This window comes from Equus asinus, chromosome 2, assembly GCF_041296235.1.
Source record: "Equus asinus isolate D_3611 breed Donkey chromosome 2, EquAss-T2T_v2, whole genome shotgun sequence".
NCBI lineage: Eukaryota > Metazoa > Chordata > Mammalia > Perissodactyla > Equidae > Equus > Equus asinus.
This window is the reverse complement of record NC_091791.1, coordinates 58,145,713-58,164,615: the sequence shown is the minus strand read 5'-3', so window position 1 is coordinate 58,164,615 and position 18,903 is coordinate 58,145,713. Positions and strand designations below refer to the sequence as shown.

The following is an 18,903-nucleotide window of genomic DNA, read 5'->3' as shown; positions in this document are numbered from 1 at the left end:
GCAGGGTTCTTATGGGGATTGCATGAAGCAGTGAGCCCCTAGCACCCCACGGCCATAGAAGGTACCTGGAAAAGAACTGGCTTTGAAGAACTCCTACGGCTTTGCCCAGAGGCCGAGAACAGAGGAGTTGGATGGAACTTCACAGATTCCCTCTAGAGCTCTGTAGGCTGTGGTAAGCAAAATACTGGGCCCCTAAAGACGTCCACATGCAAATCCATGGATCCTGTGAATACGTTAGGTTACACAGCAAGGAGGAATTAAGGTTGCAGATGGAATCAAAACTGCTAATTGATTGACCTTGAGCTTGGGAGATTACCCTGGACTATCTGGGTGGACCTAACATAATCACAGGGTCTTTAAATGTGGAAGAGCGAGGCGGAAGGGTCAGAGATTTGAAGATGCTACACGGCTGGCTTGGAGAGGGAAAGGGGCATGCGCCAAGGAGCACAGGTGGCCTCTAGATGCTGGAAGAGGCAAGGAAGCAGAGGCCCATTTCAGACTTCTGAGCTCCAGAGCTGCGAGAGAATAAATCTGTTGTTTTAAGCTGCTAAGTTTGTGGTAACCTGTTACAGCAGCTATAGAAAGCTAATACGTAGGCCAACTCCCTCATTTTACAGACGGAGAAACTAAGGCTCAACATTTTGCCAAAGGTCATTGAGGAATGATAGACCAGGTCCTAGAACCCAGGTTTGTTGAATTATCATTTAATATTATTTCCACTACATCATGCTTCCTTCTATTGTTTACTATCTATAGGCTAGAATCGAGATACCTAGGAGTAAAATGCCGTTTATTATTCATTTAATAAATATTTCCGGGTCTAGTGTGCATCAGGCACTATGCTAGGTGCTCAGAACACTGTGGTGAAGAAGACACAGACCTTGCCCTCATGGAGATCGTTCCAGTGGGGAGACTCTCCAAAAGCAGGATGATAGGCATTCTGACAAGCACCTAACCCAGCATGGGGATGCTTCCCAGATGCAGGCAGTTATCTCTACACTGAGATTGAACAGCTATGTCGGTGTTCACAAGAGGAAGAACATTGGGCTGCTCCAGCAGGAGAGGGAACAGAATCCGTGAAGCCAAGGCAAGCAGAGAGAAAGCAAGGTGCATTTGTCTGTGGAACTTTGGTTTAAAACTTCTGGCGTTCAGTACAATTGAAGCATAGAAAGTCAGAGAGAGTGGGAGGGGGAATGTGGAGAAAGAGCTGGAGAGAGAAGCCAGGGTACAGGAGAAAAATTTAGGTACCCATCAGCCAAGAAAAAACCAGGGGATCAGGGTCCCTGGCAGCCCCAGCCCCACTCACCTGAGCCATCTGGAATGGCCCTGACAAAGGTGGGCAGCATCTTCACTGAGGCTGTGGGGTTGGTGTCCTTCCCCAGCCCCTTCTGCATTTCAGCCTGGAACCGAGCCATGATGTCCAAAAGGGTCTCATCGGAGAGCCGCATGTGATACAGGAATCTGTCCACCTGAAACAGACACCAGGGTGACCAGGGATGGCTGCAGGGGGTGCTTGCCCTCCAGTCAATTCTATGAATTCCCATTCCCATCACAAGCTGGATTCCTGACTTTGGGGTCAGCTTCTTGATGTGAGCTCCCAAAGGCTCCTTGCCTGCCTCCTTATCAAGCCGGGAGGAGATGGAGAGTTAGAAGAACGGACTGAAAGGGAAGGCTGAGGAGGTGGGGATTATTCCTCTGAAGGGCAAACTTTGAGGAAAAAGTGATTCCTGCATTTTTTTTTTTTTTTATGGGACAGTGGAGGGACAATAACGAAGAAGGATCCAGGGTTTCTAATTCCCAGTTCAGGGCCCTCACCATTGTTCCATTGTCTCTCTGCTGGAAAAGACTAGCTATGGCTTGAACCTTAAATTCCCCAACATAGAAGCTTTCTTGTGTCCAGTGATGACAATAAATATCCAAACATGTTTCACTCTGTTTATTGGCTGCCAGGAAGCTCAGAACCAAATTCAGTTTCCAACTGCAATCTCTAAAATCTAGTCCTTTAAATCTCCATTTTGTTTTTAACTGAAGTTGTTCTAATTAAGATAAAGTTTAATTTTTAAAGCCAGTTCAAATTGCTATGGGATATGAGTGGATGCCACTCAGGTAGCCGGGAAATCGGGGCAAAGTACTACTGCCCCAGTGGAAGGAAGTTACAAAAATTACTATGGCTGTGCTCAGTTCACTTGAAGGTAATATGTCACATCAGGAATGGCAGAAAAACTTCCTCCCCCATGCTAATGTTAATCAGCTGGTGGTGGCAGCCTGGATTCCCAGGGCTCACTGGGATGGATTATCGATGAGGCAAGAAGAGGGACAGTATTTGCCCAGTATTTGCCACCCCTTCTTTATATACTGAGTGGCCTCTCTACTCATCCAGGTCACAGGGAGCCTCGATCCCAGCACACTCCTGGAGGAAGTGCTCTCCCACGCTTTTATCTAAGGCTAAGAACATAGACTGTGTTGCAGTCTACAAAGTGCTTTTGTGTATGTCACCTTGTCTAATCTCCATGACCTCCCTTTGCGGCAGCCAGGAAAGGCCGAAATTCTTGTCCCTAGTTGAGAGATGAGGAAGCCACAGCTCAGAGCCCTTAAGCAGCACTGGGAGTGCCATGGTTAAGTGACAGCACTGGGTCTACAACGCGGTCTCCATACTCCTCACCCCATAGCCTGGTTTTGGTTCACAGCTCAGGGTGGGACCCACGAGCCCCCACAGGCAAATTCCATCACAAGCGCAGGGGTCACATGACATTCATCATAGGACAGGCACCCAGTCATTAGCCCGGCCTAGAGGGCAGGCATCCCAGCTCAAAATGGGGCCAATATAGAGTCAGCGAAATGGCTCCAGGGACTCGGGGGCCAGAAAACCATCAGAGAGCCATTATCAAAAAAGGACAATTGAGCTTTCAGCATATTTGAGAAGATAGGACGGAAGCAGGTCATGCTTCATTAGGCCTTCCTGTTCACCCTGAGTCCGTTTATGACTAATTGGTTGGCACAGCTACACGCACACACACACACATACACGGAGAAAACCGACGGAAGGGACGTGACTCAAGTAATTGGGGCTTGGGGAAGGGTGAGATGCACCACACGGGAACCAAACCTGCCCCTTTATCATCCCAAGGCCCCTCCACAGTGTACGTGAACCTATTGCCCACTTTCGCTCGTCCCCAGAGTATAGAGAGGCATCCCCTTAGCGCCATCCCTTCTATGTAAGTAACAGTTTGAGGCCCCATTGGGGTCGTTCGGCAGCTGCAGGTTAGCAGAGTGATTCAGGACTTTGGGTTGCCGCTGCTGCTGTTGGAATAAGTTAGAGTTATGACAGAAAGGATGTCAACTTAGCACGGCTGCTTGTTTTTCTTTCAATCTTCCACAACACCTGGTACAGTAGTAGCTAGAAGAGAAGAATGAAACATATGTTGGGACAAAAAAGCTATATTTTAAATCCAAACATGTGATTTGGGGCCTGTGTAATCAGGCACCCATGTTGTAGGCACTGAGGGAGGGTGCATGAGCTGCAGAAAACCAAGCCCCACTTTTGGAGTGACTCACAAACCAGAATGTGGCTATCTTCTAAACAAATAACCAACGAGAGCAGCACGTTTAACGTAGGAAGAGTCCATTCAAGAACGTAAGCTCAGAGCTACTGAATTACAGAAGTGCGGGCTGGCAGGGACAGCAGAGATCACTTAGACCAAAGGTCCTATATTATGAGTCGAGAGTCATAAAAGTCTCAGCCCTTTGACCCAGTGGTTCCACTTCTGGTAATCTATCTTTAGGAAATAATCCCAAAGAGGGAGAACACTAAATACATAATGTTTATCATAGCTATATTTTAATTGTTAAAAAATCTTTTTGAAAGTAGCCGAATGTCCAACAAGGGGGAAAAGGTTAAATTATGGCATATCCAACTTGATTGAATATTGGGAGGCTATTAAATGGTAATTATGAAGAACTGGAGAAATGTACACAAGTAGTTACAATATAACTGTAAGTGAAGGACACAAGATTCAGAATCGTATGTACAACATAACTGTAAAAACATACACCATGTAAAAGGCTACAAGGGCTTCCACATCACGAACGTAAATGTTTGTGAGGGGGTGGGATTAAAGGTAACATTGCCACTTTTCGTAATGTTGACTTACTTAGTAAACTGTAAAAAGTACATACTGAAAACCTAACAGTCCTCCTCTTATGAGTGAACAATCTGCAGGTCAGTGACCAGGCCCAGGCCAATGTCATCAATAGGTTAAATAATGTCAATATATTGAATTGGAAGAGAAGCTGTCAGAGTGGTTTCTCAGTTTATTTTTTTCCTTCCTTTCCTTCCATTTAGTTTTGTTTTTGTTTTAATGTTGGTATAGGAAGATTTTAATCTTTTTTTTTTTTTGAGGAAGATCAGCCCTGAGCTAACATCTGCCATCAATCCTCCTCTTTTTGCTGAGGAAGACTGGTGCTGAGCTAACATCCATGCCCACCTTCCCCTACTTATGTGGGATGCCTACCACAGCATGGTCTGACAAGTAGTGCACAGGTCCACACCCGGGATCCCAACCGGCGAACCCAGGGCCACCGAAGCGGAACGTGCAAACTTAACCACTGTGCCACTGGACTGGCCACAGTATAGGAAGATTTTAAAAAATTGTTCCAGGGTCTGAATAGTCACCCCGCAGTCAAGCACGGCCCAGGATCTTCACAACTCTAGAGTCAGGAAGCCAGGAACTAAGAAGGGGCCTGGCTATCTGATCCAGAAAGAGAAAGAGCCTGTGCCTTTTGAGCAGGTGTGCTTCCACCACGTGGAGGAGTGAATGAGCCGGTGTTCTCAGCACTGTGACTCATTCCAGCAGCCATAAACCAGCCTCCAGACTATCCCAGACGCCTGCTGGGTCCCTGGCATAAGGCGGCTACAAAGTGCTCCTGCCCATCCCTGCTCGGCTCACTCCCACGAGCTTTCTTGCCTCCCACAGGGAGAGGGAAGGATCAACTCCAGGCCTTGACGTAGGCTGACCCTCCAACCAGAAGGACCTGGAACGGATCGATGGAGGCTGCACATCCACCTCCTGAGCCTGCACATCCGCCTCCTGAGCCTGCACCTGGGCTGGTGGACAAACATGTGCTGCCTAACTCTTGTGTGTAATGAAAGGTTCACCACCACAAAGGGGCCCGAGGAAATGAAACACGCAGAACCAAAGGCATCAGGGTTCTAAAGACACCCCCTTAGGGGGTGGGAGACACCATGCAGGCTGCATCTCGACTAAGCAGGTAATGACAGAAGGTGAATTCTTAAGCAGTGCTCTTTAGGATTTCCCCACTTCATTAAGAAGCTAATACAAGGCTCCATGAATCTAATCAACAAGTGGAAATCTTGGATTAAATCTGATTGATTTATAATATTTTAAGATTTGCTATAATCTCTAATGCAATTCTCTAATGAACAGAATTTAGTGGGAGTTTATCCCACCAAGCACATGAAGGCAGTAAGGGACCGTGCTTCCTCTCAGTTTAAAAGGCCAGGAGGCATCATGGCACAATGGAAAGAATGCTGGAGGAGCAGTCAGCAACGTGGGTTCAATCTTCACGTCACCTTAAATACCCTGGTGACCTGGGCTAAATTCGCCATCTGGGAGGACTTCTGTTATCTGTAAATGGAGATGCTAGTGCCCAGGGCCCTGCTGCTGGCAGCTGGTGTGGCTAGAATGGCAGACCGGGAGCCCCCACTTGAGCCTGGGCAACTTTTAACCAGCCCACTTAGAATAAATTCTGTAGACAGGGTTCTTGGGCAAAGTGGCAAAGTAATGCGCACCACTAATAGCATACCACTGGCAAACAGCACTTTCCAATAACAAATATTTCAATTATTGTACATTAAAACTCACATCCCTCTTGGTGCCCATATTTATATTTTTTCAAACACAAGAAGAATCATGGGAATTACTTAAAAAGTTCTCAAAATTTCCTTAAAAATGACTCTCCTCTCCTTTGTAGCCTTTCCCCCCAGACACCCCTTACATCAAACACAGTCATCTTCAAGCTTCAAGCCCAATATTCTTCATCCCCTTCCCATCTGACATCTGCCAATAAGTTCTGAGTGAAATTCAAGGCTCAGGAGAATATGCAATGCCCAGCTTGTGGGAGATTTACTTACTTCCCCTTGCCCCTCTGTGAGTGTTTTACTGGTCCTATGCTGCCTGTATCTTTTCTAATAAGCTCTCTTTTTTTTTTTTTCTGCTTTCTCTCTCCAACCCCCACCCCTGTACATAATTGTATATCTTAGTTGCAGGTCCTTCTAGTTGTGGGATGTTGGACGCCGCCTCAACGTGGCCTGACAAGTGGTGCCATGTCAGCGCCCAGGATCTGAACCCTGGGCCACCGCAGCGGAGCACGCCAACTTAACCACTCGGCCACGGACCCGGCCCCTCTAATAAGCTCTCTTAAATCCTTTTGGATGTAGGCAGGACATCAGTTCTGTTAGCGAAGAATGACTAGGCGTCTCTCAGCATTGTGAGTCCTTACCTTCTTGATCTGATCCTCCTTCAGCTTGGTGAAGTAAAATGCCATCAAGTGTACCGCAAACATTTTTCCCAAGTTTGTTTTCTCCTGAGATGGGCAGAGATTTCTGGGGGGTGTTTACTCCACGGCCCCGGGGCGCTGCCCACTTCCAGTTCAGCCGGCAGACCTCCGGGGGAACTGGTGCTACAGATTAAATACTTCCAGGCTGCTTAGTTCAATGATTAAACTTCGCCCCCTCTCTCTGGTCCCTCCCTCCAGCACACACTTCTCTAATAGGAAGCTCGGGATGGCAGCTGAGGGTTGGTGGAGGGGGAGGCGGAACTGATGGGTTGCTTGACTCTTTGAGAAGTGGGTGCCACAAAATCTTGTTGCTAAGCAACACTCTCAAGCCAGTGCTCCACCAAGCCCACTCAGGCGAGGAAAATCTTCTGAGATGTTGGGTGTAAAACAATGCCAACTTTCAACCGGGTGAGCTGCTCTGCAAATGTCTACTCTCAGGCTTTTCTCTTTCGTCGTTTTCTCCTCAACCCAGCAGTATAACTCCATGACTTCCTGCTCCTCTGTGGCACTGTCTTAAGACTAAACTTTGTCCTGGTCAGGGAGATTTCAAGAACGTCGGAACAAATTCCTCCATTTGTGACAGGTCAGATCTCTTAGCTAACAGCTCTTGGTAATGGAAAAGAATCAATAAATGTTTATCTAGCCACAATGTTAAGCTAAAAACCTTGACTTCACAGGTAGTGACCCAGAAAAAAATATGCATTAGAAAGAATGAACTGAAGTCACCAATACTCACTGGGAAGCTGCTGCTGAGGAGAAAAATTGAAGTTACAGATGGCAAATGTCTCACGCCACTAAGGTATTTGGTTTACTCATTTATCTCACTCAACATACTTGATGTGAGAAGGTCCCAGGAAGGGGCCAATGTGCTGGTACCACAGACCTTGCACTCTTCCCACAGTCATTGGTCAGCTAAGGAAATCAACAACAACAACGGTGTTAACAACAGCAGCTAATATAGATGGAGCATAGATGGAGCACTATTCCCATTTTTTAGATGAGAACTGAGGCCTAGAAAGGTTAAGTGACTTTTTCAAAATCACAAAGCTTGTAAATGATACAATGAGGAATCAAACCCAGGAGTTTGATTCCAGGGCTCAGCCCTTAACCAATATATTATACTGACTCCCTTATTTCTCCATGTGATAAATACCCACTTGATAACTATTAATAGCAGCAGCATTCTATTGGGTTATTATCAAGAAGTCTAACTTCTTGGAAAACCAAATACAGAGATATCACTTCAAAAGGGTCTTCCCAGTGGGGGAAAAAGGCAAATGAAGGAATTCCTGACCATAACTTGCCAAATACTAATCAAATGCTTCCTAAAATTAGCAACCAACCAGATGCCAATGAAGGTTGGCTGGGCACGCCAGTGTCTCTTGCTCTACACAGCACATGCTCTTCAATACAAGGGAAAAAACGTGTTTTCCTCGTCAGTTTAGCAGCCTCAGCTTTGTTTGCCCTTCTACTGCACAATCTCATTAATCAAAACAATTACCAAACAATTGCCTGGTGAGAGAACATTCAACAGCTGCCTCTTCAGAAGCCACTGGTTCTCCAATAGTGCTCTTTACCCATCCATCCCGTAGATGAGCCATTGGAAGTCTAGCTGAAGCCTGCACTACTTGATCAAAATTACTCCAGATATTCTTCTTGTAGATCACTCTTCTAGACTGATATAAAACCATCTCCCATATTGAGAAACCTTATCCTTTTCAGTCTGTTTACCCTTCACACTGTGCCCTGCCTTTCAGCTCCTTTACTTTGTCTATCATCCAAGCAAAGGTTAACCTTCAGTTGTTGAAACTATTCAGTTCCCCAAACCAGATGGAATTGTTGGTATTCTGTAATAGGCATGCTATGCCTAAGTCTGCACTGGTTGAGGATGAAATCATGGGGCCAGTCACCTGCCCACAAGTGATAATGGTAATCGTCTTAATTCCTCCATTTAAAAAGTAACCTCTGGGTGCTGGCCCCGTGGCCGAGTGGTTAAGTTCACGTGCTCTGCTTCAGTGGCCCAGGGTTTCACCAGTTCGAATCCTGGGCGTGGACATGGTACTGCTCATCAGGCCATGCTGAGACAGTAACCCACATGCCACAACTAGAGGGACCCACAACTAAAAATACACAACTATGTACTGGGGGGCTTTGGGAGAAAAAGGAAAAATAAAATCTTTAAAAAACAATAAAAATAAATAAAAAGTAACCTCTGCAGTGCAGGATGGCACCACCATTAATTTATTCAACATAGGGATACAGAGGTTATAATGACCAGTGGACAAAAAGACACAAAGTCATAACCAAAGATCTCTGCAATCTCGCGTTTGCTTCTATCACCAGATAGGCAGCCTTTGGAAATTTTAATGAGGAAATGACACCAGAGGATTTTCATCTATTACATGATTCCATTTTTATCTAAGCACATAGGCATCTGCGTTCCAGGTCTGAGTTAGTGGATCAAACCAAGAAGCTTAATGATTATAAAAGTCACATGCATTTGGAGTCATCTAGCTCAGCCCCTTTACTATATAAAGACAAAATAATTCGATTATTTTACTATTACTCATCTGATTATCCCAGTCTAACCTTTGGAATTTTTCACCCGTATTAAAGCTCTACATAGCTATTCAAGGACATCTGGGTCTAAGTTTTATAAGCACTTAGATTTTGCTTAAGAACACCCATTTGAGGGTTGGCACTGCTAAGTGACATTTTAGTGAAAGTGTTCTACCCAAGTGGCCCAAATCGGTAGGAAAGGAAGGGAAGAAGTTAAGAAGGGAAACTCTCTCACCTCTGTACACATCTTTGTTTCTGAAAAGCTCTCCCTTATGGCAAGGCCTAAGGATAATATCTGCTTTCTTTTAACTACTGAGCACAGAGGAGGACTAGAAGTCCAATAGAATTTACCTGTTTATTTAGTAAACACTTGCATATGGTTAACTAGGTGTTTTACAATATTAATTCCCACAGTAACTGTCATTCTCTCCATTTTGCAGATGGAGAAACTGAGGCACAGAGCCCAACTGCACATGGTGGAATAGATATTTGAATGCCGGCAGCATGGCTTCAGAGTCCAGGCTTAACCACTGTGCTACACTGGCTTTCACTGGTCTGGAAGCAAAGCACAGGGAAAACATGGGACTTAAGCTGGGAAAACCAGCCCAAAGCCCCAGATAGCACACTGGGAAGCACACAGGTCCTGGGTTCCCACTCTGGCTCTGCCCTCACTGAAGGCGAAGGCTCCAAGTTCATATCTGTAGTGGGTTCACAGCTGCCTCAGTGGTCACTATGAGAATGAAAGTAAATGACATAAGGGAAGGCATGTGGCCCATAGCGGGCACACTAAAAGCATCTCTTCAATCTAAGCCTTCACCTGGCTAGGGACCCCTTCTTAAAACTGCTATTTCATCTCATCCCATTTGATCCCTTAGGAAAAGAAAAATGCGTGCAGCCCTTTCAGCACATTCACCAGAACATAACCACAAACCATTAGAAGGTATAGTTCCATTTACTGGAATTATAGGAACAGTTAGGAATTTTATAAATAAGTCTATTCCTATTCCTAAAGAAAACAGATCTTGAATTTTGTCCCAGGTTCTTGTTAATGATAAGTCCAAAGTTAAGTTGTTCCTTATATAAATCAATCTAACCTGTGGTATTCCACTTGCTGCAAAAGAATAAGAAACAGAGTGTGTGAGAGAGCAAACTTCTAGAAAAGAGAGTCAATGTAGAAACTTCCAAGCCCTGCCAATAGTGACAGTTACTATGGTGTCTCCATGGGAGCAACTACAAGTGAAGCAGAAATGTTAACCTCAGCAAGTTTCCAAAGAACGCGACTGATCATTTTTTATAGATTTATTCCTAACACAAGAGAAGACAGTGAGTGCTCATGAAAAAATCAATTGCACACAATTGTTTTTTACATCATTGTACACTAAGAGCCGTATTTGCAAAATACATACCGAGAGACTAGTGATACAAGAAAATGAAATTCCTATGGCTTTTAACATTTTTCAGAGTAATTACAATCTCAGTTGCATAAAACTGCCAACTTCTAAACACAAGTCACACTTCTGGTTAAACATGGCATAAACCCACAAGAACAAGGAGAAATGAAGTAGTGATTGATAAGAGATCTTAATATAATTTTGGAAGACAAAAAGCTGACAGAGAAGTAATAGCTGAGCAGAGGAAACAAAACCTTAAGGGCCAGCAGAGGGATTCTGCTGAGAATTGAGCGATGGTATTTGTGACACTAGAAATAATCAGAAATTGGAGGCCTGGATACCTCAGAAAAGCAGGAGGCAAGACATAGAGACGCAAACAAGAGATGGGCTAAAAGTCTATATTAGAAAGCAGTTAGGCCCCAGGTGTGCCCCTCCACCCAGAGCAATGAATGGCCACCCAACTCCCTCCCCTACAGGAGACTAGGAGTTTATTCTCTGAGAGACTGAGCTCAACAGCCTCTAGACTGGGGACCATCAGGCACCATGAGAAGCGGAAGTGAGGCACAAGACTGAAAACAAAGCCACCAAGTGAAATCCCCAAACCAAACAATGAGACCCCAAACCACTGTTTTCTGTCTGGTTTCCAGCAGCAGACATCTATCTCTAAACATCCCCTTCCTCCCTCACAGGGGGCGGTGGGTGGGGGGCAGGAGAGATTGGGGGGGATCCAGTTTTTCCTCTGGTAGAACTAAATGATCTGAGAGAAAAATTTTAACAGCTACAGATCTGGAAAAGGCGAAACCATAGACACAGCAAATAGATCAGCAGTTGCCAGGAATTCGGAGAGGAAGTTTGAATAAGTGAAGCACAGGGGAGTTTTTAGGGCAGTGCAACTATGTCGTATGATGCTGTAACAGTGAATACGTGACATAACACATTTGTCAAAACCCCCAGAACTTTAGAGTACAAAGAATAAATTTAATGTATGTGAATTTAAGAAAATATTTAGATCAGAGATGTAATACAGACTAACAAAAGAATCTAACTGTATTACAAATGTATGAAATACCTTCACTGAAGGGGATGGGGAGAAAAGATGCTAACCTAAGTAACTTTGGAAATGAATGGAGTCAGCAAGACTAAAGGCAAAAGGAACTATACATAGCACTGTACTCTGGCTGATAATGCTGTTTCCCATAGGAGTTCGGCTTAACAATTCTGAAATCACTACACATGGATACTGGAATTGGACAATTAAGTAAATGGAGGGTGGATGGCAGGAGGGAGGTTTCTCACTGTTGGAGTGAGAGGTTACAGTCAAGCATGGGTGAGGGGGATTAGAATGACGCATGTTACCGGATTAGAGTTGAGGACATCAGTATAAACTCACTATTAGTTTAACATAGATATAGATGGATATATACATATATGTATATAGAAAGATTTGTAGATATGTGCATGTACTTGGGTTAGTACATTCATGTATTTCCTCGCTTTGTCAGCTGAGAGACCCCAGAAGCAATGATACCCAGTAGCAACTAGCACACCCAGTACCCAGATCTTGCATTCTAATACCTCCTCCAAAAAGAAAGGAGTCAGGGCTGCTCAGAGAAATGTCTGATTCTTTTTTTCCCCTAAGATTGGCAGCTGAGGTAACATCTTTTTTCTTCTTCTTCTCCCCAAAGGCCCCCAGTACATAGTTGTATATTTTAGTTGTAGGTTCTTCTGGCTCTGCTACGTGGGATGCCGCCTCAATACAGCTTGATGAGTGGTGCCATGTCCGCACCCAGGATCTGAACCGGTGAACCCTGGGCCGCCGAAGAGAAGCACACAAACTTAACCACTCTGCCATGGGGCCGGCCCTGAAATGTCTGATTCTATAGCTGGGGCAGGGTATATACAAGAAGAGCCTGGAGCATCTTGTAGCACCAGAAAATAAGGAAATGCTTAAAAAAAAAAACAAAGCAAGCACCAAAATGATGGGGATATGTCAAGGGGACACTGGAGCCAAGTGAAACAGCTCACAATAACCAAAGCTAGAACAATTTGAGCAACAAGATAAAGTATTATTGGATTATAACCCAAAGTATAAATATCCATTAATCCAAACTGGTATAAATAAATAAATAGGGGAGGAAAAGGCAAATCTTTTTTTTTTTTTGAGGAAGATTAGCCCTGAGCTAACTATTGCCAATCCTCCTCTTTTTGCTGAGGAAGACTGGCCCTGAGCTAACATCCATGCCCATCTTTCTCTACTTTATATGTGGGACACCTACCCAGCATGGCTTGACAAGCGGTGCCATGTCCGCACCTGGGATCCAAAGCGGCAAACCCCGGGCTGCCAAAGCAGAACGTGTGCACTTAACCACTGTGCCACCAGGCCGGCTCCAAGGCAAATCTCTTATGTAGAAGAATTCCAAGTAATTTATGTATATACTCCCCTCTCAAGAAGGTGGAGCATAACCCCCCACTCCTAAGGTGTGGGTGGTGCCTAGTGACCTCTTCCCAAAGAGTACAGTATGGAAAGGCAGGGGAAGGAGTAACTTTACAGTGGAAAAAACTGACAAACACTACCTCAATCAGATGATCAAGGTTGACATCAACAGGTAGGCCATGTTGATGGTATGTACAATCATGTGCCACATAACAACATTTCAGTCAATGACTAACTGCATATATGATGAAGGTCCCATAAGATTAGTACCATACAGCCTAGTGTGTAGTAGGCTATACGACCTAGGTTTGTATAAGTACACTCCATGATGTTTGCACAATGACAAAATCATCTAACGACACATTTCTCAGAATGTAGTTAAGTGACGCACTACTGTATCTTATATATGATGTGATGAGGACAGCACTTTACCTCTATGGTCTTCCTCCCCAAAACCCATAACTACAGCCTAATCCTAAGAAAAACATCAAGAAAAATCCCGATTGAGGGATATTCTATAGAATAATGTGACTAGTCCTCCTCAAAGCTATCAAGGTCATCAAAAGCAAGGTAAGTCTGAGAAACTGTCATAGCCCAGAGGAGAAACTCAAGGAGACATGACAAGTAAATGTAATGAAGAACCCTGGATGGGATCCTGGAACAGCAGAAGGACGTTAGGCTAAAAACTAAGGAAATTTAAATAACCTGTGGACTTTAGTTAATAATAATGTACCAATCTTGGTTCATTAATTACAACAAATACACCACACTAACGTGAAATTTTACAATAGTGGGAACTGGTGTGGGGTACATGAGAACTCTTTATACTATCTTTGCAACTTTTCTGTAACTCTAAAAGTACTCTAAATATTTTTAAAGTTTATTTTAAAAAAACTCTACAGATGCTGATATTTGGGGAATGTACTAAAAAAGCCAGTTTATACCTCAAGTAGCCAAAGCAATCCTGAGAAAGAAGAACAAAGCTAGAGGCATCACAATACCCGATTTTAAGCTATATTACAAAGTTATAGTAATCAAATCAGTATGGTACTGGATAAAAACAGGCACATAGATCAGTGGAATCGAATAGAGGGTCCAAACATAAACCCCCACAGGTATAGTCAACTAACTTTTGATAAGGGTGCCAAGAATACACAATGGAGAAAGGACAGCTTCTTCATTGTAAAATCTGGATATCCACATGCAAAAGAATGAAACTGGACCCCTATCTCACACCACTCACAAAAATTAACTCAAAATGGATCAAAGATTTAAATGTAAGACCTAAAACCATAAAACTCTTAGGGAAAAAGATCTGACACTGGTCTAGGCAATGATTTCATGGATAAGGCATCAAAAGCACAGGCAACAAAAACTAAAATAAACAAGTGGGACTACATTAAACTAAAGAGCTTCTGCACAGCAAAGGAAACAATCAATAAATTGAAAAGACAACCTACAGAAGGAGAAAAAATATTCACAAACCACATATCTGATAAGGCATTAATATCCAAAACATATAAAGAACTCATACAACTCAATAGCAAAAAAGAAAATAATCCAATTAAAAAATAGGCAAAGGACCTGAAGAGACATTTTTCCAAAGAAGATTTAGAAATGCCAACAGGTATATGAAATGGTGCTCAACATCACTAATCATCAGGGAAACGCAAATCAAAACCACAATGAGATATTACCTCACATCTGTTAAGATGGCTTTTATCAAAAAGACAAGAGATAACAAATAGTGGCGAGGATGTAGAGAAAAAGGAACCCTTACACTCTGTTTGTAGGAACATAAATTGATACACCCATTATGGAAAACAGTATGGTGGTTCTTCAAAAAACTACATATTGAACTCCCACATGATCCAGTAATCCGACTCCTGGGTATCTATCTGAAGGAACTGAAATCAGTATCTCAAAGGGATATCTGCACACCTGTGTTCATAGCAGCATTATTCACAATAGCCAAGATATGGAAACAACCCAAGTGTCCGTCAAGGGATGAATGGATAAAGATGTGGTATATATACACGACAGAATATTATTCAGCCATGAGAAAGAAGGAAATCCTGCCATTTTCGACAACATGGATGGACGTTGAAGGCATTATCCTAACCGAGATAAGTCAGACTGAGAAGGACAAATATTGTATGATATCACTTACATGGGGAATCTGAAAAAACAGCTTCTAAAAACAGAGAGTAGAATGGTGGTTACCAGGAGTTAGGGGGTGAGGGAATTGAGGAGACGTTGTTTAAGGATACAACTTATAACTAGAAGATAAATAAGTTCTGGAGATCTAAGGCACAACATAATGATTACAGTAAACAGTTCTGTACTGTAAACTTCAAAGTTACTAAGAGACTAAAATCTTTTTCTTTTTCTTTTTTTTTCCTGAGGAAGACTAGCCCTGAGCTAACATCCATACCAATCTTCCTCCACTTTATATGTGGGTTGCCGCCACAGCATGGCTGACGAGTCATGGTGTAGATCCACACCCAGGACCCAACCTGGTGAACCTGGGCCACCAAAGCAAAGTGCACCAAACTTAACCACTATGCCACAGGGCTGGCCCCACTAAGAGACTAAATCTTAACTGTTCTCAACACAGAAAAGAAACGATAAAAATGTGACATGATAAAGGTGCTAGGTAATGCTGCTGCAGTAATCATATTACAATATATAAATGCACCAAACCAACACATTGTACACCTTAAACTTACACAATTATTTCTCAATTTTAAAAAAAGCCAGCTTATGATTCAATCTACATCAAAACCCAAACGTCGATAAGCCCTACACATGCAAACAGAGCTTCCCATTAGCTTAATTCCTCACTTTTAAATACAAACACAGCCAAAGATTACCAGACACTCAAGAAAAGTTTCCCATGGTAAAGGCAGAAATTAAACCAAACAAGAAAAAAAAAGAACATAGGAAACAGAAGAAAACTTAAAAATTACAATATCTTTAGGGAAACAAGATATTGCATCCATGAAACAAGAACAAGATGATAACTAAAAAGAGAACTGCGGGCTGTGGGGGAGGAACCATAAGACACAAAAAAAATTCAGTAATTTTTTCCTAGCAAGAGGTTTAAACTCAAAAAACAGAAATTTAATTTCAGGCTAATTAGGAAAAGCCATAACTGATAAAAAGCTTATATGAATCTATAGAGAACTTCCTAATAAAACTTTCTGGGAATGATTTAAAGGTGTACTCTCTGACACATTTTCCAGTATTTTTTATTTTGATAGTATTAAACATTTATATTCTCTGGTTACATTTTACAGCGTTCTTAATTAGCTTTGAGCAGTTTAATTTCAGCTAATAAGAGAATGACCTCTGAGAAACACTACACTAGAGTTGTCTGTAAATGAAATAAGGATAATAGATATATGCATACATTGTAAGCTCTGCTATAACAAGACAAGATATGGTGCATTCAGTTCTAAGAAAAGAAGAGCATTAGCCTGGGAAAACAAGCAAGATAAGATAAAAAGTATCAAGATAGGGTAAGATTTAGAGTTAAAAGAATAAGTAAAAACACTTGAGTCCTACTATTACTAAAAATTAACAAGAGGCAGAATTGATAATTCAGCTGGAAATCATTTATAGAAATGTGTACCTATAACTGAGTAAAAAGTCACGGTATATGGACCAGCTGGTGATGAAACGAAATCACTGCAGAATTTAGCAGACTAAGTCGCAGAGGTTTTTCTTCCATCATCTCAAGGTGGAGACTCTTCTCTTGTAATGGCTGAAAGCCTCCAAGAACAGCCCAGCGCTAAAATAAGCTACTTTCTAGAAACTGGGGACGGGCAGCTATGAGAATGCCACCACTCTCAGAAGCAGCAACAAAATTGTTACCTTCTTTCTCCCTCAATGCCCTCAAACCGCTCTTCATCCTTTCGAATTCTGTGACTCCCTTTCTCTCCAAATGTGTATCTGAATCTCTTCTTAGATGTAGAAATTACATTGTTTATTGTTACTCCTCTTATTTCCAAAATAAAAAAGAACTATCAAATAATAATAAAGAGCTCTATGAAACAAAAACCATGGGCCAGTCCCAGTGGCCTAGTGGTTAAGTTTGGTGTGCTCCACTTTGGCGGCCTGGTTTGGGTTCCCAGGTGAGGACCTGCACCACTCATCAGTGGCCATGCTGTGGCAGTGGCTCACATGCAAAAAGAGCACGATTGGCAATAGATGTTAGCATAGGGCAAATTTTCCTCAGCAAAAAAAGAAAGAAAAAGAAACAAAGACTATGACAGAGAAAATTTAAATTTCAATAGAAGATAAAATTGGAGAAATTGCCTAAAAAGTAGTACAAAAGTCATGAGTATAACTTCTAAATACTGATTTAACAACAACAACAAAGGAATAATACCTTTATCAAAAGAGAAGTGGAGAAAAGAAGTGATTTAAGAAAAAGAAAGCTAAATCCTCATCTGATATAACAGGAAATCAGTAGGTAACGTTTTAAAATGACTCAGGAAATAGAAGATACATATCATATAGAGTCAATGAGGTAAATACCAGAAGAAATAGATAACAGAGTTGAAAGTGCTTGTCTGGTTTTTAAGCTTTGACAAAAAATATTCCTGTGACAAAAATTAAGTTTTAAAAAAGGGCTTAAACTTATTTGGCTTATGTACATAGATTAAAATAAGTTAATGTGCAGAAGTGTGGTTTAGGGGAAAGTTCATATTTCCAAATGAGCTTTGTTTTGAACTGATATAATGTATAACTTTAAATTCTTATATGCAGAGGGAATTTTATAGATAGAATGTGATCAACATCCATCTATTTATCAGTTTTAAAAGGATAACAATGAGTTATAAACATAAGAAAACGAAAATGTAGCTGTTAAGAGAATAAGTCAATTTGTGAACATTACAAATTACTTAAGAATTTAAATATATATATATGATCTTGATCTGATTACAAGCACTTGAAAAAAAAGGTTTTCGAGTAGGGGATTATCAATTTCACTGCACTTTACAGGTGTGTCAAACAGTGGTTCAAAGTAGTCTCGGGGGTTACAAGCCTTTCCCAAGCTTCCATAAGCAGCAGGGGCTTTTCAAGGGCATGGAGTGGACAGGAAACACGTAGCAAAGCTGTAGGCAGATGAGTGTAGCCTTAAAGGACCAACTGCAGAATCACCTCCTCCAGCCAAATTTACCCAAAGCAGCTTCTTAAATTGCCTTCAAAGCCCAATCCTACGACGTTCCTTTTTTTCTCTAGCATTTTTTGCCCATAAAGACAACTATTGTTTATCATCTCTGAGTGGAATTGTCCCACTGTGTTAAGCAACAGGCTTTCGGATAAGAGATAGCTTAGAAGCACGTTTATAAACATTGTGATCTCTGCTCGTTTATATATTTTATAGCTTTGAAATAGAGAAGGGAAATGGCCTGATTCGTTTATCCATTTGCTTCTCTCTTAGCAAACCACAGCTTTCCATTCTATCCTAATAGGTTTGTTTTGAGTTGGACACACATAGAATGACTGTATCCTAATTACAGACTCCCAGTTCTGAGCTCCAACAGACTGGTGATTTGTGATGATAGTTTTGTATGTTTGTGATTCACAGTAAGACATTTTTCAAAAGATCCAATTCCATTTTGCAGATTTACACTCATTCACGAATACAATGTGCGGAAGCATTACCAGTCATTGGTTATGGTTATTATCGTTATCCAGTTATGTACTAACCACATTTTATTTATTAAGTTACCCAGATCTGTACTGATGGACCTGAGGTCAGCGTCTACGCCTCAGTCCATTCCCCATGTTGATACTCAGCTGAGTCCACAATAATCCAAGGAGGGCTTTCAGGTACGTACTTCAAAAGCTGTTAGAAAACTGCATGAAAAAAAAAAAGAGTTGTGTTTTAGAAAGGCTGAGAACATGACCTTAGTGAAATGTACGTCTGGA

At 42.2% G+C, this 18,903-nt stretch overlaps 1 protein-coding gene across 1 annotated transcript in view; it reads right to left on the bottom strand.

Annotated features, from left to right (window-relative positions):
• The window catches only part of HKDC1 (hexokinase domain containing 1), a 47,974-nt gene extending 41,167 nt beyond the window's left edge, over positions 1-6,807 (bottom strand). The window contains exons 1-2 of the mRNA XM_014862800.3: positions 6,520-6,807; positions 1,307-1,469 (exon numbers count right to left, since the gene is read on the bottom strand). Of these exons, the coding sequence (XP_014718286.3) occupies positions 1,307-1,469; positions 6,520-6,582 (226 nt within the window). The 5' untranslated portion in view covers positions 6,583-6,807. The remainder of the gene's footprint in view (positions 1-1,306; positions 1,470-6,519) is intronic.
• Between the last annotated feature and the right edge of the window lie 12,096 nt (positions 6,808-18,903).